General features: G+C 53.5%; 1 protein-coding gene across 1 annotated transcript in view; it reads left to right on the top strand.

The window, feature by feature from the left end:
- The first annotated feature begins 6,871 nt into the window (after positions 1 to 6,871).
- Positions 6,872 to 21,191, top strand: part of Satb2 (SATB homeobox 2) — an 88,069-nt gene continuing 73,749 nt past the window's right edge. Inside the window, exons 1-4 of the mRNA XM_023712327.1 lie at positions 6,872 to 6,965; positions 9,094 to 9,220; positions 10,218 to 10,341; positions 17,558 to 17,660. Coding sequence (XP_023568095.1) covers positions 6,872 to 6,965; positions 9,094 to 9,220; positions 10,218 to 10,341; positions 17,558 to 17,660 — 448 coding nt within the window. The remainder of the gene's footprint in view (positions 6,966 to 9,093; positions 9,221 to 10,217; positions 10,342 to 17,557; positions 17,661 to 21,191) is intronic.

Below are 21,191 nucleotides of genomic sequence, written 5' to 3' on the forward strand. Positions count from 1 at the left end.
AGTCAAATCAATCCATGATTTCAGTCGTTTCATTTCGTTTCCGTGGTTCTGAAGGCTGAATGTGTCTTTTCAGTGGCAGTGAGGAGAGTGGCCACTGAGGCCTTTACACACACGGGCACCTTTTGCTCGAGGAAGGCAGCTGTGGGGACCACAGATCACCGACGCTTCTGGTGCACTCCTGGGCGTGGGGTGGATGTCGCAGGAATGCCTGTTGGGAAGCCTTGGCTCCGGAGCACTTCCTCAGCTGGCAGACTTCTCCATGTGGCCTTCTTGCGCAGGAGCTCAACTTCCTGCTTGCTGGGGCTGCAGGTGCCGGGCCAGGGCCAACTGGAGCGTGGCCTGGTGCCACCCGCAGCCCACAGTGAGGGAGGTGGCCTTCGTTCTCTTTGCTTTTCTTCCTCACTCCTCCTCCTGTGCTTCTGCCCTTCTCTTCCTCTTCTCTACCTCTGGGCCTGTCGCCCCACCAGGCGCTGTGCTGTTAGAAGCAGGCACCGAGGGTCTCTGGGCCTCCGTAGCAGTGCAGGGCATTGGTGCCATGCGGGCTGATGCGTCCTCCCAGGTCGCTCTGGAGGCCTGCAGGGTCCACAGCAGATGACTCACCCATAACTTTTCAGGAGAATCAGGACTTTGCTCAGGTAAAGGCAGTTTTCCCTTAAAAGTGCTCATCTCTGGTGTCAGGCCACCTCGCGCGCCAGCACCTGAGGCTGCAGAGCGCGGGCTGCAGCACGCGTCCCCAGCCTTCAGTGGAAGGGCCACGCTGTGCACTGGGCAGGGGAGGCTTTCTGCTTTGGGTCCTCAAGGCATAGAGAGAACTAGGGGCCCAGAGGGGCTCAGCGGGCGGCCCCCACGAGCACAGTGCCGGCCAACAGAGACCTCTGCCAGCTGCGGCCCTTCCTGCCCTGTGTCCCTGGGTGCGGCGTCCTCTTGTCACGGGGTTGCAGCTTGCTGTTATGGGTTAGGCTGACAAGAGGGACCCGCTTTGGGAGCTTACGCTCTAAACACTCTGACACTTTTTTGGCATTGAGTGATTCTGAGAATCCGTCTTCCTCTGCTCGGCCCCGGTGCAGGGGTGACGAGCCCTCCTGCTTGGAAGGAAGGCTCAGCTGTGACGCGCAGCGCCTGCTCGGCTCCCCACTGCTGACTTGCTCTTCCTCTGCAGCTTGCCGGTGTGATAGTGGCGAGCAGGTTTGCTGCTGCTGACCTGAAGCAGAGCAGTCTGGAGTCCTGCATTTGCCATTCTGTTAAGGAGAAGCAGCGGGTCAGTCTTCTTCTCAGCGCTCTTGTCCTTGTTTGTTAATTTACTTACTTTTCCCACGTCTTCTGGGCAGCATGGCCCATGACTGCTGTGTGACCCTGGGCGCATCCTCTCACCCAACCACGCTGAACAGTACATTCCCTATGAAACTAAATTTTGGGGGATGGGGAAGGAAAAGAGTCGTTTTGTGACCTTCTGCTGCCCTTGAGGTTGTGCCAGCCGTCTGGGTCAGCTGCCTCGGGACAGCGTGGTGTCAGGGTCGGTCTCGCCATCTCTCACACGGTTCGGTGCCCAGTGATGCGTGTGAGGCTCTTCTGACGCAGGTGGCCGTGTAGATGGCATCTCAGGTGTGCACTGTCAAGCCTCCTGTGCTGCAACCGGGAAGCTTGAGCTGGTGATGGCTTTTTGTGTCTGGGCCTCGGCTTACTTCACACCAATGAGACGGAGGTCATGCGTGAATTCCAAGGTTTGGTTTGCAGCATTTAAAGATGACATTTGCAAAACACAAACCAAGGAGCCATCAGAGTGTTTTTGAATGTAGAGAGCTAAAACATGTGAACCATGTGCATTATTGGGCTTAATAGTAGAGTGAATGTGATATGTCTGGTAAACTATATAGACAGTGTAATAAAATTATTAAAATATTCTGAAGGAAGAAGACACAACCAAAAATATTCAGGATACTTGCTACTCTTACCAATTGCATCCATATTTGCTTCTGTGTCTCACACTGTGTTTTCTTAATGAATTTGCTAGAAATTGAGTTAGTTGGAACATGATTAAACCCACCCTAATAAGTGAGTGTACACTTTCCTCCCTATTCTATGTGCCATCCTGGTACTGCCCTTTAGATGAGGTATTACGTAACCTAAAGAATAGAAAATGCGCCAAAGGAACCCAGGACCCAGGTAGCTGGCAGCATGCAGTCGTCTGCCTGCTCTCCAGGGCAGGAAGCTGGGGACGGAGGACCTGGAGTGCCTGTCCTTAGGGGGCGCAAAGGGTCTCGGAGTGGTTGTGCGGGGGAGGCCACCTCACCTGGAGGTCCCCAGCGGGAGTCTTGCAGGGAGCACCCAGGGAAGCTCTCTGAGTGAAGCTGCCCGGGAGGCCGCTGAGTGAGCTTTGAGCCTCCAGAGAGCGTCCCGGGTCCTGGATGGCGCTGGAGAGCGCTCTGTCCACGCTGCAACTGAGCAGAGCGAGGGGACGTGTGTGTCGCCGCCAGAGTGAGTCGTTCACCTCAGAGAGCCTTCCGACAGCGATCATGCTTGGGGCCAACAGAAGCTGCGCTCACCGGATGGACACGCGCCAGCCACAGCAGGCGCTCCGCTCCTCTCTCGTGTTCCTCGCGACACCTTCCTTTCTCATTTGTCTTACTCCTGCATGTAATCATTTTAAATGGAATGTTATGAAATAAATAACTAAATGCCAACCGTATTTATTCTCTTTATATCCTGGCCAATATTTTGGCTGTTTTTCAGTAAAATCGGAATTTTGAAAATTAAATAAAGGTTTCTAAAATACCAAGTTTAGAAAGTTTTATTTAATTTGTGAAACAATTCTCTCTCTCCCTCTTCTCTCTGCAATAAGGTCTTTATTAATTTAGTCTAGTTACTTAGTGCTTATATTAAATAATCTAATAAAAGTCAGGGTTGCAACATAACGCTTCCCAAATGTGAAGCAGCATCTATTACATGAGACAAAAATCTTTATGCTGCAGAACGCAAAAACCGTGTATAGAATTACAGGACACCAAATGGTGCTGTGCATGTTTCTCAGTAGAAGGCTTGTGTTCTGCAAGGGCGCAAAGTCTGAGTATAGCTGGATGTTGCTGTCATTAATTCAGAAACTACTTTAAAGTAATTTAAGTTTTAAATGCTGATACTCATCTAATGATAATTTTTTTTAGAGAGAGACAGATACGACTTAAAACTAAGAGTCTGTGTTCTTGAAGAGTTACAAATCCCGTGGTTTGTCAGTGATACCTGACTTGTTACACAGTAGAGCGGTTGTCATCTGCGGTGGGGAATGGTGCAGAGTGTGTGTGTGTGTGTGTGTGTGTGTGTGTGTGTGTGTTGGCTTTTAGATGAATTTATATAACAATATAGCTTGAACATCTATTCAGAATTGTTGAATTATTTATTTTTGTCTGGCATTGTCTTTTGTCTAGTTATAAGTACAGGATTAAGTGCATTGTAGGCTCCAGACAAATGTATTCTGAGGGCTCCTTAGTTTGTGTAGATTATAAAGGCCCTCGAATAAAGTAGAGCGTCTGGAGAGTGCTGCTTGGTCTCACATTTGCTCCGACTGCAGTGCAAGCCGCTGGAAACACGCGGCACCTTTCACATCCAAGGAGAGGGTCTGCTTTAGCACGGGCACTGCCGAGCTCTGCGTTGAAGAGGAGAACATACGCACTTCAGAAGCCGTTTCTGCTTTGCCTTTTTTTCTTCTTCCTGTTGCAGAGTTATTCCCACCACAGGGTTAGCAATAATAACTACAATTTATGCCATTTGCTGCTGCAATTTGGTGATATACCACAGTCAGGCCACAGGTTAGAAACACAGGCTGAGTTATTATATACTGCTGGGTAGTGATTTCCCGTGAGCTGATTTATGGATAAATAATTCCATGTTCTTATTATATAGGACAGACAGTTTTTAATTCCTTTAACAAAGCATGATCCAATAACAGAAAATTATATGCCCCGGCAGGGGGCTGTGGCTGTGGGAGGGGGAGAACCAGCGCCATCAGTGTCTGGGCCTCCTGCGCCGTGGGGAGCCCGGCCGGCGGTTGGGGACCCAGGCCTAGGCCCAGGGTGAGCTAGCCCGAGCCGTTCGCTGGCACTTTTCTCAGAGGTCTTTTCGGGGACCTGTGAGACGTGTGTACGCACCCTGCCTGCAGGCAGTGAAGCTGATGGCTCATTTTTTTCGAGCCTGAGTCTTAACTGTATTTTTAAAATAACATAAAAATGCACCTGGAATAAAGGGAAATTACCTGTCAAGCTGCATTAGGAGAGGCTCACTGCGGAGCCCTTGAGCTCCTGCCCGCTCGCCTTGCAGATGGCTTTGCGGGCTCTCCCTGGCCACATGCACCCGCGCGTGCTGCATTCAGCTCCTGCCGCTGTGTGCCTGGAGGGCTGCGCCTCGGCCCTACTGGGCCTGCGCAGGCCAAGAGGAAGGAAATGTTGCTGATACTTGATGTCTAGGAGGTGAAAGCTCTCATCATGAGTTGCGTTTGGAGTGGTTTAATTCAGCTGTGCCCAGGTGTGGGTACCCTAACAGTGGTTACCCTTGGGTGTCTGTGAGGGGGCCTGCAGACGGCAAGAAGAGTTGGTGGGGTGGTGAGTGATCCGTGCTCAGTCCCTCCCTTCTGAAGTTCCACTGATTTCTCGCAGACCCTTTATTTTATTTCACAAATAACTGACTCCAAAATGGTAAATCAAATTTGGTCAACTGTCCTGTGTAGTATTATGGCTCCTACTTTTTATGTTAGAGGCAGATAATGCCAGTGATGTGAATTATGTTGAGAAGCAATTAAAAGTGGTAAGAATACTAATAAGATAGGAACACAAGCCACTGTTGATACTTCCTTTTGTGAAATGTCAACTCTTTGACTTTGGCAGAATATTGCGTTGAGAAAGTATAAAAACCGGTTTCCATTATTGTATCTTTTTAATTTTAGACAAAAATTACTTCCATTCCCAACTTGATTTTATGTCACTAATGGGAAATTTACCTACAATTGCATTTTGTTATTTGGTCTGAATGCATTACGCAGAGTGGATTGGTACTCTGTATTTTAGGATGAACAGATTTGTCTGGATATAAACAGTTTTATTTATATTGTGCTCAATTCAATCATGTTAACATTTGTATGAATTTCAACTCCAAAATAAAGGCCCATAATTTGTGACTCGAGGACCTTGAAACTGCGTCTGTAATCGTCTTCAACACCAGGCATTTTCTAACTGCTTGCAGATGACGGATTCCGTGGCAGGGTGTAAGGATGATCTGGGAGGCAGTGCTCCTGTCTGAGAGGGTGCTTGTGGAAGGCGGCACCTTCCCTGGGGAGTCCCAGGCACAGCTGGCGCTTTGGTCGTGGGGCTCATTGCCTGTCCTGAGTGTCCTCTCTTGTCCCTTTGCTTGACATTGAGTGCCAAGGCCTGAAGTGGGTGACAGAGAACTGAGGCCCAACTCTCTGGACACCGCCCTGCAGTCTGCATGCATGGCTGGCACGTGAACATATGCGTGGCTGAGAAGGGAGGAGTTGGTCTGGCAGCTCACAGACCTGCAGGAGGGCCCCAGCGGGTCTGGCTCTGGTGGCCACCATCAGAGGTTCTCAGTGTGCCACTGCCCTTCACCTCAGCTCACTTCCTGGTGCTGTGCCACACCCCTGGGCTGCACGAGGGCAATCCCTCAAAGTTCTCAGAGCACTCTGTGACCCGGAAAGTACCATGACAGGATGTCAGGGTGGGATAGGCTCCTTGGCCACAGCCCGAGTGAGCACTGCCCCAGGACAGCCCTGAGAGAAAGCAGCAGGTCAGGTCTTGGTCGGGGCTGGAAGGGCTGACTCCGTGGAACGTAGAGACGTCGGGGCACGAGAGTGACGTGTTCAGAGGAGAAGCGGACTTGCATGCAGTGAGGCGCTCTTGTGCACCACGCACGCCTGGGTGACACGTGGAAAGGCCTGGGACACAGCTGCATCAGCTGTCGGCAGTGCAGGTTAGGGTCACAGAACTGCTCCGAAATGTCTGTCTGATGTAGCACCATCATTGTGACTGAGAGCCTTCTGCACATCAGGCTTGGTTCCCCTTGGGAACAGGGCAGTCTTCTGGGAAGGACATTGGGTGGGCATCGTTGAGAATCTGGGGGGGACAGGGGTGCCTCTGTGGTGCTGTCCACTGGAACCTCTTTATAAAGGGAGGGATGTGAAGCAGAGGAGATGAGCGGGAGGGGAGAGGCTGGGCACCAGTGACCTAAAGCCCTCCTTTGCGATTCTGAATGGAGAGGGCCTTTGTAGGCACGCTAGAGAATTAAAGACCAACAGGTAGTAAAAGCATAAAAAATTCCCTAGTCAATATTTTTTGAGAGAAGTGAGTTCCATGTTCTCTTTAAGAAGAATTCTGGAGGCTGTGATGACGGCAGAGCCGTGGCGAGCCGGTCACTGCCGCGTTCTGCGCGGGGCGCGGCAGTGTACGTGCGCAGGGTGCCTGTGCACACCATGACTGTGCACACTGCGCTCTGCTGCCCCCCACCCGAGCTGGAGACCAAGGTGGAGAAGTCCACCCCTTGACGGGAAGGGCAGAGCGGCAGATGGACTGGGCCTCCGTTGCTGCCCGCCATCAACACGGGGTCCTGCCTCCTGGTGTGATTCTCCTAAGCAGCATTTGACTGCTGCTGAGTTCTGTTTTTTGTCCTTTTGACCTGGGAAGGCCCTTTGGAGGGTGTGTGGTAAGGAGGATGGCCCTGTTTAAGGGGGAACTTGCTGGCCCCAGGGCCTCTCTCTCCCCCACCCGGCTGGGAGCACAGAGCCCCGCGCCCCAGCCTGCGGATCCCCTACATGGCTGGGCTGAGCGGGCCTCCACCGGGACTTCCAGGCCGGGCAGGCTAAGGAGGGGCTGCCATGCAAGCGGCCCGCCTCCACACCCCCTTGCCTGAGAAAATAGCATCAGCGGCCGTCTTCCAAGACGTGGCAGCCGTGCCCGAGCGGCTGCTCCGTGAGGAGGTATTGAGTGTGGGGAGACACCTGTGTGTGTCTAATTGCAGCCCAAACAACATCCTCTTGGCTCCCCAAGGTGGGCAGAGAATGCCCATGTGGAGATCCCTACCTGCAGGGGAGAAGTTTGTCTGTCATTTCCTGTACAGATGCCTCCTGTCCACTTTTTTTTTTTTTTAAATGAAAGTGTAATTCACACATAGGTGTGTGCATGCTGAATGTGTGGTGTGATGAGGTTGGTCAGCTTTAATGCCCATATAGCCACCAGAGAGTCTCTGTGTGACCGTGGCAGTTCAGCGCCTTGCTGCACTCTGGCTTGATCCATCCCTGTGGGTCTGTGGCCTTACCTGAGCTTGGGTGTGGTGGGCTGGAGCCTCAAGACTGTGCCTTAGAACTGTGGCCACCCTGCTGCCGGCCTGGCCTTAGTGTCCATGCTCCACGGGTGTGGGTGTCCTCCTGGCCATCGCCTGTGTGTCCTCGTGGACAAGATGGCCCACAGACCTGCCTGTGCTTGCCCATGGGAGGGCACCGCGCCAACCCCACTTCCTCTTACAGTAAGAAATCAGCCTTTAGGACACAGTCACCTTTGACTCCCTCGTGGATGAGCATGGTGGGTTTGGGAGGAAGCCACGGTTGAGAGAGATTTTCTTAGAAAGGGAGCATGGCAGACACACTCCCTCCGCCTCATTAGCTGTGACCGTGCCAGGAGCAGGGTGCCCTGGGCGGAGGCCCCATGTGGGCGGGCAGTGCAGCGGATGGATGCACTCGTTATGTCCACTCCACGTTTGTCCTTGTCACAGTGCAAATGGTGGGAGACTGTCCCCACCGGAGCACAGCTTTCCTGGCAAGTGGAGTCGGACTCCGGGAGCAGAACTGCAGACATACGGCGCAGGAACGAGAGCTGTGTTCCTGCCTGGGTCTGAGTCCAGGCACTATTTATATGCAGCATATTCAGCACCAGATTGTTCAATCTTAATACTGAAACAGTGCATCATTTTAATATTTTTGTTCTGTTTATTCCCTGTTTTCAAGCATTATGCGAACACTGCGCATTCACTGATTTTGCCTTGGGCAGGACACGCCGGCCGCACAGGGCCTCTCCCCGGTGTGCAGTTTCGCCCCCGGCTGTGGGCAGCACTGCGTGGAGCCCCTGAAAGCAGGGCAGACAGGTGTCTCGTCTCTTCTGAAAGGCTGAGAGACAGTGTGAAGAGCAGCGTCGTTACACCCACCTGTATCGTCAAAAATAAAAATGCTCTTTTCTTTTAACGTGACGTTTTGTGATGCCCTGGGGACTTCCGGGGCTTGCGTAGCATGGAGAAAAAAGCCTCGCTCCTCTGTGCGCAGGCTGCTCCGCGTGCCCCGCGCCCTGTGGTGAGGCCCAGCCTGCGAATGCCGCCGCGTGCTCGTGCGTGTGCAAGGCCTCCTCCCAGGGCCGCCGTGAGCAGAGTGCACCTGGCCTCGCTGCTCCGTGAGCCTGAGTTTGACCTGCCCTCTCTCCAGCCCTGCTCTCGAGAGCTCAGCCAGGGAGGAGGTGACGTGACTGTTCTGAAAGCCATCCAAGTACAGAACGAGCAAGGGAGTCAGAGACACGCAGTGTCTTCTCACTGGGGTCCGTGCGCTCCTGCCTGTGGCCCTGAAAGCAGCCCCTAGGGCTGGGAAGGCGGGGTTCGTGGTGGACACAGGGGCCCCGTGCCCGGAAGCTCACCTCAGGCAGAGGGGGACCTTGTGCTGAGCCCACATACACGGATTTTCTTGTTCAATTCAAAACTGAATCTCGTATTTACTTGAAGCTTTTTTTTTTGTCTATGAAATCAGCAGTCCTGTATATTTAGAATCAGCCTTAACTTAGACTGTGAAACAAGCGTTTGGGGGAAGGAAGTGTCCGTATGGTTTCCTCAGTAATTTAAGAAACAGGAAAACATAAAAGAACCGATTGTCCATGATTCCGCCTCATCCTTCTTGTCCCGCTGCATCGAGCTGGCTGCCTGGTGTCACCCGACAGGACGCACTTGCTGCCCTGTCATAGGGCTGTGGGCCGGCCTGGAGTACTGGTGGGATGACCTTCTCAACAGTGGGAAGGGTTCATAAATAGTAACTCCATGTTTGTGGTGTTTTCCTTCCCTGTGCAGGAATAATCAAGCTGGGGCGGTGGAACCCCCTGCCCCTCAGTTACGTGACAGACGCGCCCGATGCCACCGTGGCCGACATGCTGCAAGATGTCTATCACGTCGTGACTTTGAAAATCCAGTTACAGAGGTGGGCCTTTCCGAGCGTCTGCCTCCCTTCCTCCCCAAGTGCCCGCGATCAGGCTTGCTGCAGAGATCGGCGTGTGCGTCTCTGTTACTTTGCATACCTTGATGACGGGGTGGGGGCAGGAGGCTCACAGGCACCTGGTGACCCACATTCCAGCAGTTTATGCTGTTTTCAGAGCAGTGAACTCACTGTCTCAGGCAGCTGGCTGTAGTTACAGCTTGGGGTGCCGGGGGGAGCTTCCCGCTGCCCACCAGTGGTCCAGGAAGCCAGTGAAAGCTGCCAGCACGTGGAGGACGAGCTCCTCGAGGCCTGCAGCCCTAGGCTGTGGCTCTGGGTCGTGTTGGCTGTGGCTGGCTCCTGGAGCAGGTCCACCAAGAAGGTCCTGGCCTGGGGGTTTACCCTCCCTCTCTGGTGGTGGCTGATGCCGTGAGATGCATGCTGAGGGGCAGAGGTACTAGAACTGGTGGCTTTCCTGAGAGGATGGACAGAATGGGTGCAGAAGAGAGGCTCACGGTTCCTGTCACATTTTACTATGAAGTCATGAGGGAAGGGCCATTGACCTTCCTTGTGAGAGCTTCTGAATTCTCTCCCCTGGGACCATTATCCTGTGCTAGGGACCCCGTAGCCCTGTCCTTATTTGGAAACACTAGCTCTGTTGGGAATTGTGAGTGGAAGGCAGCCCTTCTGACTTCTCACACATGGGACACATTTTGACGTCTAGCTTTGGGGACACCTAGGAGCTGAATCCGAATCGGGAGAGTTTAGGGTCATACCGCCCGGCCATGTCCACCTGTTCTTCAGAAAAGTCCTTTTGTTGGAAACAGCGTTTCTTCCTTTCCAGAGTTCCAACGTTTCCTAGGCCAGTGTGGCATGCCAGCTTCAGGGCCTGTCACTTGTACTGAAAGTTCTGCCCCTCCCTAGGCCCGATAGGGCTCAGGGCCTGGGCAGGAAGTCACCAAACTTGCTGGGCGGTCCTTATCACTGTCGCTCTGTTTCGCAGCTGTTCCAAGCTGGAAGACGTGCCGGCGGAGCAGTGGAACCACGCCACCGTGCGCAACGCCTTAAAGGAGCTGCTCAAAGAGATGAACCAGAGCACACTAGCCAAAGAATGCCCTCTCTCCCAGGTTGGTGTGGGCCAGGGAGGCTGCCACAGGCAGGCGGGCAGTGGGCGGGCAGGGCTTCCATCGGACTGCGGCCTGGCCTGTCTGCTGCTCCTGGAGACACAGCAGCTGCGGAGGAGCAGCGACTGCTCGCTTGGGCCCAGAAGTGCCCCGCCCACAAGGCCACCTTCCCGCCCGCGCGCCTGGCGGTCAACAGCCTCAGGGTACGCGGGAAGCTGGGTGCAGAGAAGACGTGGTTCTCAGGCTGCGCCACTGGTGCATGCTGGGTGCAGAGGCCTGCCCTCGTCCTCTAGGCCTCGCCCCACACCTCTTCATTTCTTCATCCAGCCCATGTCAGGGCAGCTCTGAGTTGCCTTTGAAGGCTGTCATGACCCCTCCCTGGCTAGGTGGAGCGATATGATCTTTCCATTCTGTGGCACATCTTGGAGGTATTGTAGAAATTGTTCCCAGGAAGGCGGCCTGGGAGCAAAGGGGTAGTTTGCTTGAGCAGGCCCTGCTGGTGGTAGGCGAGGGAGAGGAAGGGAGCCAGGTTGCAGTAGGCTGCCCTCTGCACACTGCCCTGTGTGGTGGGTGCCTGTGCTCCTGATGCCAGAGCAGCATGAGGCTGGGCTGTGTGGAGGGAGGCAGGTGGGTCAGCATGGCCTCGGGCCAGGTGCTGACCAGATCCAGGTTGTCCTGCAGCTGGGTGTTCATTTTTTACTTCATCTTTTAGAACATAGTACAGTGTAGACACCTCTCCCCCATGTCCTCTGCCTTTGCGAGCCACTGTGCCCACCACCTTGCCCGTAGGACACACCGGCTGCCCATACCACGGATGGGCACATGTGTCCCTGGGATGGCCTTTCCTTTGCTCCTGCCACAAGTGAGGTAGCCGGCTTCCTGTGCATGTCTGCTCTTCCTTGAGGGTGTGTTTGACACTGAAGGCCTGCTTTGATATGGATGATGGGGGTTTGGGTCTGACCCCATGCCATGAGCAGAGCCCCCCGAGTCCATGGCCAGTTCCTGGGCTTCTGCAGTGGTGTGGCTGAGGGGTGATCACCCAGAGTCTCGTGCACCCAAGACCCACACTTCCCGGCTTCAGGGAAGGAGCTCGTGCTCTTTGTGGTCAGACACGTGTGCCACGCAGGGAGGGCCCCGTGGCGCCCTCTGGGCGTGTGCCGGGAGTGATCTGTGAGTGTCATTAGTTCTGCTCACAGTGCTGCAGCCTTGTGCCTACATTGCTTTCCAAGATATTGTAGTCACCTGGGGGAGGAAGGCACGCAACCTGTAAGTGCCCACGCGTGTGCAGCGTAGAGATGTGTTTTTGAACCACCCAGCCCTGCACTTCCAGCTGAGGCTCTGCTGCCGAGCACATGAAGAAGCAGGGATAGCGTCGCTGCGCGGAGGTGCCCCTGGCTCCTGGGCGTCCTGTGTGCAGTCCCTTGTAGGAGACAGAACTGAGGGCGATTACTTCTGCTGTCCTAAGCAACCTTCCCTTGGGGACAGTTGTAGGACTTCTGTGTCCAGTGTGGCAGATGCCTGGACTGTCACCCAAGCAGCTGGGGGGCATGTCCATCCGTGTGGCCCAGCCATGCACTGGCCACCACCGCCAGGTGGCCCTGTAGTCCCATCCCACGTGCCCTCTGGGTGAGGGGCCCTCAGCAGCTTATCTCCTGGCCTGTGAGATTACTTCTTTTTCTTTTTTTTGTACTTAGGACAGGGTCTACAGGGTCTCACTATGTAGAGGACTTCTAGTGATCCTTCTGTTTACAGCCTCCCAAGTGCCAGGATTCCAGGCGCGCACCACCACGCCCAGTCTCAGTCACTGTCTCAGTGTACCCCAGGGGCAGGACCAACACAGCAGGCCCAGGGAGCGAACCCCCGGCCCCGTGTCTGCCTAAAGAGATGACTTCTTTCACTTTAATTTTGTCGGTCCACGCTGGCGGCGCCTGCCATGCCGTCGGTGGGAGCTGATGCACCCAGAGTGCATCTCCTCCTCCTTGCACTGCTTGCCTCCCCCTGCCCTCTGTCCCTCGGTCCCTCCCCTGCTGGGGAAGCTCGACCTCCGTGTGCACTGTCATCTGTCTGCCATTCTGCTCTCCAGTCTGTTTGCACCTCGGGTCGTCTGTTGCTGGCTTCCCGTGCGAGCAGCCACGCGTGTGTCTGGTCTCCTTGCTCACCGTCTTCCTGCAGGGGCCTCCAGCCTGCCCTTCTCGGGCAGAGTCTGGTCCATGCTGTGTGTACACTGCATTTCTTTACCCATCTGGCTGTGGGTGGACGGACAGGCCACATCCAAGATGCAGCTGTTGTGAGTTGTGTTGGCGTAGCGTGACGTCACAATGATGCCTTGGCGGCTGCATGGTGAGAGCTGGGCTGCAGCAGCTTGGGGAGCTCCTGTGCGTGGCCTGAGGAGGCGCCCGTCTTCCACTTGGAAAGGCAGACGTGGTGGCACCGATGGGGGGGGCAGGGCTCGGGGAAGGCTGTGCCGCGGCATTCAGTGAGTGCTCGCGAAGAAGCTCTCTCGGCCAGCTTCTCCGTCCTCGACCTCGCTGAAGCGCTGTTAGGGTGTCCCGCTGGTCGCTCTTCGTAATGCATGCTGAGCGGTGGAGGAGCACACGGTGCAGGCACTGCCCACTGCAGTCTGCCCCATGCTCTCCCCAAGCCAGAGCGCAGAGGGTGGCCAGAGGGTGCCCGCTCCCCAGCCGTCACCGCGGAGCTCACGAGGCTGTGGCAGGAGGGTTGCAGGTGCAAGGCCAGCCTGGGCTGCACTGCGAGGGCAAGGCCGGCTGCGCAATTGTGCAGAGACCCGGCCTTACAAAAACGAGGAAGCGCTCTCCGTGGTGTGAAGTGCTCCTTCCAGGCTGGCGTCTCGGATCCTGCTGTGTAACCAGGCTGCGTCCCACCAGGCTGAGAGGAGGGGGTGCAGGTGCAGGATTTCATAATTTAACCTTCTTTTTTCAGGAAAAGTGGTTCTCAGATCTCTGTCCAAATTGTACAGATCATCTAACCCATGTGCATGATTTGCTCTTCCTATTACATTGTGGATTGCCTTTCGAGTTCTCGGCTTTCTCTGACTCTGAACTCCTAAATAAACCCATAGAAGGGACAAAAGGTTACAGCTGAGTGTGTCGCCTTGTTTCTTGGTGCTGGTGGAGGCCCCTCCTGGTCTCGCGCAGCCGGCACAACAGAGCTCACTCTTCCTCCTCCTGTGGTCGATCTGCCTCTTCCAGGGACCACATCTTCGCAGCCCTACATGGGCCTTGGCTCCTCCCGTGGTGTCTGGAGGGCTCCCTTTCCTGTGGGGCCTCCCAACCCTCTTCATGTACAGCCGTCCTCATAACCATCACGTCTTGCATCTCCTTGGGCTGCTTAAGAATCAAGTGCATTTGTGTCTATCGCAGAAACCTAAAAGAAAATTTAATTTTAGATAAAGCAGTCTAGCTAAGAGAACTGTAGTCAGGCGGCGCCCACGGCGATCTCTGCAGACAGTGTCCGCCCATGATGTCGTCACAGCTCTGAATCAAAGCAGGAAGTGCCGTGAGACGGACACGCAGCTTGGGCCTGTTCATTCCTTCTCTTCTCGGGTCTCAGATGACGCAGGCACGGTGGCCTTGTGCAGGCTCTGATGCTGTGTCCCTGGGCCCCAGGAAGGATCCAGCTCACAGCATCACGTGGTGGTGCTGCGGTCCACGCAGCTGTGTCCGCAGTGGTGCGCCCCTGTCCTCTCGCTGTCTGGCTGTTGGCAGATTCCACCAGCCCGTAACCGATTCGGGTAGATTTGACTCCTCAAATACCTTGTTTTTAAAAGTGCACTTTCATATATATGGTGAATTATGTGCCCGATCAGACACTTTTCACCACACCCTCTGCCCAGAATCTTTCTGTTTAAAGTCTCACAGAGAAGTCTGAACTTCTTCAAAGATCTCTGCAGTTGGAAAGAGGATGGCCTTCTTTTTGCCATCACCGTGCATGGTAGCACTCAGGAAACAGCGGGGGAACAGCCTGTGTTGGCAGCGCTGCAGCCTCACCCAGCGCCTGCTCACCCAGCGCCTGAGCAGCCGCTCGGCTCTGGGCTCTGCCCCCTGCTCCTGCCCCCTGCTCAGCCAGGAGCCTGAGCAGAGCGCTGCGGGCAGCTGATGCAGAACTGCTTCGGCAGCAGGCTCTGGGAGCACAGGGCCTCGCTGAGGTGTCAGGCGCAGCCTCTTTCCCACGCTGTCGACCAGCGCTGTATCCTTGCCAGAACTGCTCAGGAGGCAGCGCGGGGTCAGTTCAGAGTCAGCCCAGGCCTGCTTCCCTGATCACTGGGCTCTGAAAGTCCACCTGTGCAGCTGTTCTAGAATGACTGGAAAAGCTAAAAGGTTGAGGTACACTGCCAGATTATACAAATATTTTATTTTTTTTTAATATTTGGCAGAACCGGGGATTGAACTCAGGCCCTCGCGCTTGCCAAGGAAGCACTTATTCCACTGAGCCGTCTCTCCGGCCCCTATACAAATATTTTTAAATTTAAAAAATTTTATTTATTTGTTTTTTGATACAGTGTCTCACTGCATAGTTTGGACTTGCAGCGATCCTCCTGTCTCAGCCTCCCCAGCGCTGGGATCACAGGCGTGCACCACCGTACTCAGTTTCAGGGCTGGCATTCCAGGACTGGCACAGCAAGCAATACTGGGGATTGAACCCGCGTCTTTGTGTTTGCCAGGCAGGCGCTTATGCTACTGAGCTATCTCCCCAGCCCCCTACTATAGGTATTGTAAAAGGAATTAGCTTTGTGTTTGACAGGGTGGTAGGCAGGAAAGGTTTTATCACCGCACCTCCTGGACGGGGTCTGTATCTGGTCTGAGGTGCAGGCACCCAGGCAGGATGCAGTCAGCATGGGCTCTTGCCTGTGCGGCCCCTGTGCCTTTGGGTTCACCCATAGATCCACAAGAAGAAGCCAAGGCTGATGCCAACTGTAAGTGGCATCTGTGCAGCAGTAAGGGCGTTAAGCAGTAAGTCCCGGCGTGACGTGGGCCGGGCTCGGGACCCTGGAGGACAGTGTTCCCAGAGCCCCGGAAGTCCGCGTCTGCTGGTCTGTGCAGCCCCTCTCGGCATTGCAGCTCATATGCTTAGGCTTTGATGTTCTAGACACATTAGCGGGCACTCCCATGAGGAAGCTGCGTGCTGTGTCCTGAGGGCCCGCAGCATCTCAGAAAAGCCTAGTGCTCTGCCTCAGAAGCCTGCAGCGTCGTGTGCAAGAGAGCTCACTTCTGGAAGTAGGACAGCGCAGCATCATGCACCCTTCTACGGAGATGTCCCAGGATGCACCTCTTCTCTTCCAAGCCCGAGCCCTCAGTGAAGAGCCGGAGTGGGCATCTGCATGTGTGTGCCTGCGGGGGACTCACATGAATCAGAGCTGCGTGAGCTGGGCACTGGTCTCAACCTGCACCTCAATCCCTGTGCTCGGCTCAGAGCCGGACTCTGTGTTGTTTCCTCCGAAACCTGTAGGGTTAACTTAAGGATAATGTGCTTGAGGCAGGGCCCCAAGGTTCTCGGTGGCCCTGCATAGTGCCAGTGAGCCCCCTGAGGAAGATATGGGTTCCCTGGGATCAGTGTGGTGCAGCTTGGGGCGTGGGCGCTCATGCATTCGTGCGTGTCCACATCCTGTGGCTTTCAGGAGTAGAGCAGAGCGAGGCCAACGTGGCAGTGCCATTCGCAGTGCGTGCGCCTGTTAGTGTTTTCTGCCGGGACATCATATGTGCTATTGAAATGCCCTTCTCTCAGACTGGATTTCGGTGATTTAGCCCACATCAGGACTGTGAGAGACCCTGTGGAGAGCTGTAGGGGACGCCTGGCCACTGAGCTCTGGGACAAGAGGGCTGGCCAGGCAGGGCAGCACCCTCCAGAGCCGGGGTAGGAGTGCCGTGCAGGCTCACAGTGTCCCTGGAGGGACGCCGGCTCTTTCAGTTCCTAGTGCTGCGTCCAGACCCCAGGACACAGGTTCTCCTGCTTCTGTCCCTTAGAGAAAAGGCATCATGTAGACACAGCAGCTGAGGGGCAGCCATCTGCTGTGGAGACGAGGCCAGAGGGGTCCCTGTGGTGATGCAGGGGCCTGCCCCTCTCCCCGTGTCCTGATTAAACGGAGCTGAGTCTGGCGTTTCCGATGGGATCTACTAAGGCCTGTCTGTCTGCAGGCATTTGAACCTCCTGGTAAATAAGTTGCCATCGACTTGATTTATTGTTATTCTTTTTATCTCTGCTACTTTGCAGAAATGTTTTTGGAAGTTCCAAGACTCCTCTGAAGTGCTCGGTGTCTGGGGTTAGCATTTTTGAGACAGATGAGATTTCAAGGCAAGATATGAAACCGGGTGCTGTTCGTGTGAGCCCCTAGAGTCGTGTAGGTTCATTGGCTTTTAAACGAAATCTGCAGAAGTGCTCTCTGGGTGTGAAATGCACACAGGCAATGGCACAGTCGGCTCAGGAGGGAGTGCACGTCTCCCCCGTGTGGACCCAGGCAGGCGGTGTGGACGGTGCGTGGGTTGTAGCGGGCCTTTCGTGCAGGCCGTGCGACTGTAATTTGATTTTCAGGCCTGAGTTGTGTTATGCTTTCCTTCCTGTCTCCAGTCCAGACAGATCGGGGGCCAGGAGAGTGCGGATGAGGAAGGGTCTCGGTCCTGGGCCTGGAGAGCTTTAGCTGCAATGAGTGTGGGGGGACTGTGCGAGCTGAGGTTTAGTTTCCCTGAGCTAAAATAGCACTGTTAATTTTTCATTTGGTGAATTTTCACACAAGTGCTAATCACACGTTTCTATAAATGATATTAGTTTAACTTATTTCCCTAAACGTTGTTCTGCAGCATGTAGCACGGATGTTCTCGGATTCTTGGCTGCCTCGAGCCCTGCAGTTGGATGCGGAACAGAACATCTGACAGGCGCTGGGGGGTGCTGGGTCCGGCCCGCTCACCTGCCTGGCTCGGGTCGGCGCGGCTTCTCCTGCCTTGTGCTCGGCGGCTGCCTCCCTCCGCACGCTGGCACTGGCCCAGGCCGGCTCTGGAGGAAGCGCTGTCCTTGTTCAGTGCCGGCCTCGGAGCATGAGGGCAGGCCACCATGGCTGGCGCTGGCGCAGGTGGCCAAGCTTACCAGACAGTGACTGCTTCAAGTGGAAGGAGGCCGGAGGTGGGCGAGGGCTGTGACGCGCTGTTCCGGGCCCCAGGAAAGGGGCTCGTATATTTGAAACATAACCGAATTTTTCTCTTCTTTTCAGAGTATGATTTCATCCATTGTAAATAGCACATATTATGCCAATGTGTCAGCAACCAAGTGCCAGGAGTTTGGGAGATGGTATAAAAAATATAAGAAGATTAAAGGTAAAATGACTTCTTTGTCTTTAAAACCTATTTTTTTTTAAGGTCAATTGAGTTGTTGGTTGTTTGTAATACTTGCTAACTTCAGATATCGCTCATCTGTGTTATATTACAAAAGAATCTTAATATTTCTGTCAAGAGATGCAAATTGGCTCCCTTAAAACTGAGATGGTATTAGAACTAAAAGTAACATTCTTAGCATAATTTATCAAGTTTGTAGCTTCCCCAGTGATACTTGTGAAGACCAAAATCCTTTAGAAACCGAAAAGCAGTTATTCTAGGCTACATCAGCGCCTAGGTTTGACTACTGATGAACGAGTTGGACCGTTTTGCCTCAGCGCCCGGAAGTCTGGTTGGAAGCAGGCTGGAGACTGTTTATGTGAGAGATGGGGGGGTCAGAGGACGGGTGAGGGGGGGCCCTGCACCCGGGCAGGCTTGTCTGTTTCCACGCGCCAGTGCCCGGAACTTGAGCAAGTTCCTTCATTTTACCAGGAGTCAGTCTCCCCATTGGAAAATGGGGAGAAATACAAGTATCTAGGTCTTGGGCTAACATGAAGACTCGGTGAGATAATATCAGAGTGGAATAACCTCTTAATAAACAATAGGCATAATGCTGTAATAGTAACAGCTGGTTAATCTGAGGAGGACCAGGAGAGATGTGTTTATCCGTGGTCTTAGTTGACCCAGTCCATAAGCACATTAGTGACGTGGACCAGTCCTCCTTTTGCATGTTGGGGTCATGGTTTGTCACACGCTACTACAGGTGCTTATGACCTCTTGGACAGTCCCTACCCCTCTAAAGCCAGGACTTTCGAGGGAGAAGGACGCAGGTTTCCAGGCCAGGGTGCCACCCTTACATGCTGGGCAGCGGGGTGCATGGGAGCCTGTTCACAAGGTCACCTTCCGAGGACGTGCACGTCCCGTGCATTGGCATCAGTGTTCCGAAGATAAAGGAGTAGGCATGTTTTATGCTGAGTGCAGCTTCGTAAGAAGAGCAGAGTGCTGAGCTGCCCGGGGGAAGTTACATGCACTGAAAACTGGGTGAAGATCTGTTCTGTGAGGGTGTTCTAAACCCTCCCTGCTCTGCCAGTTGTGGTCTGGCATATTCGTGCTCACCTTAGGCTCGGAAGGACTGGCACCACGGCATGGTTGCGGGCGCAGGGTGCCTTTTCTATGACACTGCCTCCAAGCTTTTATGTTAAAATATGACTGGAAGAATCAAGCAGCCCAAGATCATGTGTTAGGATTTACTTGTTGCGCTGAGCAGGAGGAGGAGGATGTCGTCTTGTAACGTAGTTCCAGACTCAGAGAAGAAGACCCTCCACTCGAGGCCTTTCAGAATTGCCGCAGGGAGTGTGTGTGTGCGTGTATGTGTGTTCACACGTGTGTGCTCTTTAATGCTTGTCTTCTGCTCTGCTTACTTAGAGATTCAGTGCTTCAAGCTCTGGTTTTCTCAAGATAGTAAATGCACAGTTAAACCTTTATGTGCCATAAAAGCAGACTGGGCCCTGGGCTTCCTCCCGGAGGTCAAGGACCCATGCTGAAGAGGCTGCCAGTTGCTGTGCACGTGGCGTTTGTGTGGGGCTCACCCCTGCACTGGAGCGTGTCTGTATGCATGCACGCGTGCGCATCAGTGGGATGACGGGAGGGAAGGTTAAGGTCTGTGTGAAGTGAACACAAGCTGCCATGAAACAGCTCAAGTGGTGCTGATTCATCAGCCCAGGGAGAGGGAGGAGAACAAAGCCGCGGCAGGTAATGGGCGCTCAGGAATCGCACCGAGAAGTGCGCCGCCTTAGCTTTTGACTCTGTAGGAGAGGGCCTGCAGGGCCCAGAGAAGCGCACTTCCTGGGAGCTTCTGGTCCTGTCTGCCGGTGCCCGTTTCTCATGGGAAAGTCACGGCTTGGTTTGTAAGACCTGGGTCCCTCCGTTTTCCAAGAGAACCCCTGGAGCACTGAGCCTCCGCTACGGGCCTCGGCTGGGCTCTTCTGGACTTCTCCAGGGCTCTTCCCCAGGGCCGGGAGTCGTGTTCTTGGGCAGTCTCTGCTCTGTCTCCCACCCAGTTTCCGGTTTGCATCTGGGGGGCTGACGCTCCTTGTGGACCTGAGGCCTGGCTCGCTGCTCTGCTCCAGTAACTGCGGGCTGCATTGTTCAATATGTTTCTTATTATCTGCTAATGTCTGTTTTAATAAAACAGTGGGAACTAAATGGTTGCTTCTTAATCAAAACCATGATTTTCTAAACATAAGCTATGTGATTCTGTTACAAATTGCCACATATAGATCTCTTAGGTCAAATTTTTTCTTTTCTCATAGAAATAAGTAAACAGTAAAATAATTATATACTCTGAAAGATCAAAGTATATATGACTCAAACCTGGCAAAAGTAAAAGTCTACTGGAAGGATTAAAAAAAAAGATCAGATTGCAAATTCTATAGTTAATGCTTAAATAAATATGAGAAAAATGAACAATCAATAATTTGATATCATTAAAAACAGATGTAAAAACTGTATACAAATGGAATTGTCTAAATTTTGAAGTAAACATTTTAATGTGCATTTTTTGAATTTGTTGTTATTATAGCTAAACTATTTACACTTATTCTTTAAAGAGTCCTAAATCGGTTTGGCTTACCATGCTAACTTTATTTTCCTCAGTGATCACAGCAAAGCACGTTCTGTTTACCTTTTTTTCTTTAATTTCAAAGACAATCAAGGTTGACACAGACATATTTGAGTTAACGCTGGCGCTGCTTCAGGACGGACGAGGAGGCGCAGTTTGCGTGTTCTGGTTTCGAGGTCCGAGCCCCTGAACCTGCTTCCCAGAAGCTTTGGCGCCCAAGGCGCCAGAGTGCGTGGACAGCGGCTCAGTGTAGGGAGCCTTCGCATTGTTTTTTAAATTGCTGCACGCCTCGTGGTGTCCATTGCTTTGGGCCTGGATGCTAACATGTAGAGATGCGTGGTCTGCCAAGTGGGAAGAGGACAAGGTGCGTCTGTAGTCGCTGTGCTTAGGCGTTTCGGTGTCAGAGACACGGGACTGCTAGGAGCAGCCACGCTACTGCAGGATTGGTTTTGAGGCGTAGCTCGAGGCAGCTTTGCTCCACTGGCCCTCCTGCCATCAGGTCCACACATTTCCACACAGCGCTTGTCTGCTTGCACCCGCAGCTCCTTCCCGGAGTGCTGGTGTGAGCACGCCCCGTTCTCGTGACACCATGGGCACGCGTGTGGGCACCTCGCCCAGCACTCTGGGCCAGCCTGCACCTCGATGGCGGAGGCATGGGGCAGGGTGCGGCAGAGCAGGCTCACATGCCTTACGGGCGCCTTCACGAGCAATTTTAAAAGAATACTTTGAATCTGAAATATTTCCAATTAATTTTTTTTTCTTTTCTTTCTTTTTTTTTTAACCAAAGAGTAGTGATTTATCATTTTTAGTGGCGTTAACCTATGTCTCAAGAATTAAAAAGGTTGTTCAGAGTTCACCTGAATCTTGGGGACTGCTGTAATTACTTGTGTCATCCATACTGCTGCTGGGACCAG

This window comes from Octodon degus, unplaced genomic scaffold (assembly GCF_000260255.1).
Source record: "Octodon degus isolate 3935 unplaced genomic scaffold, OctDeg1.0 scaffold00025, whole genome shotgun sequence".
NCBI classification, from domain to species: domain Eukaryota; kingdom Metazoa; phylum Chordata; class Mammalia; order Rodentia; family Octodontidae; genus Octodon; species Octodon degus.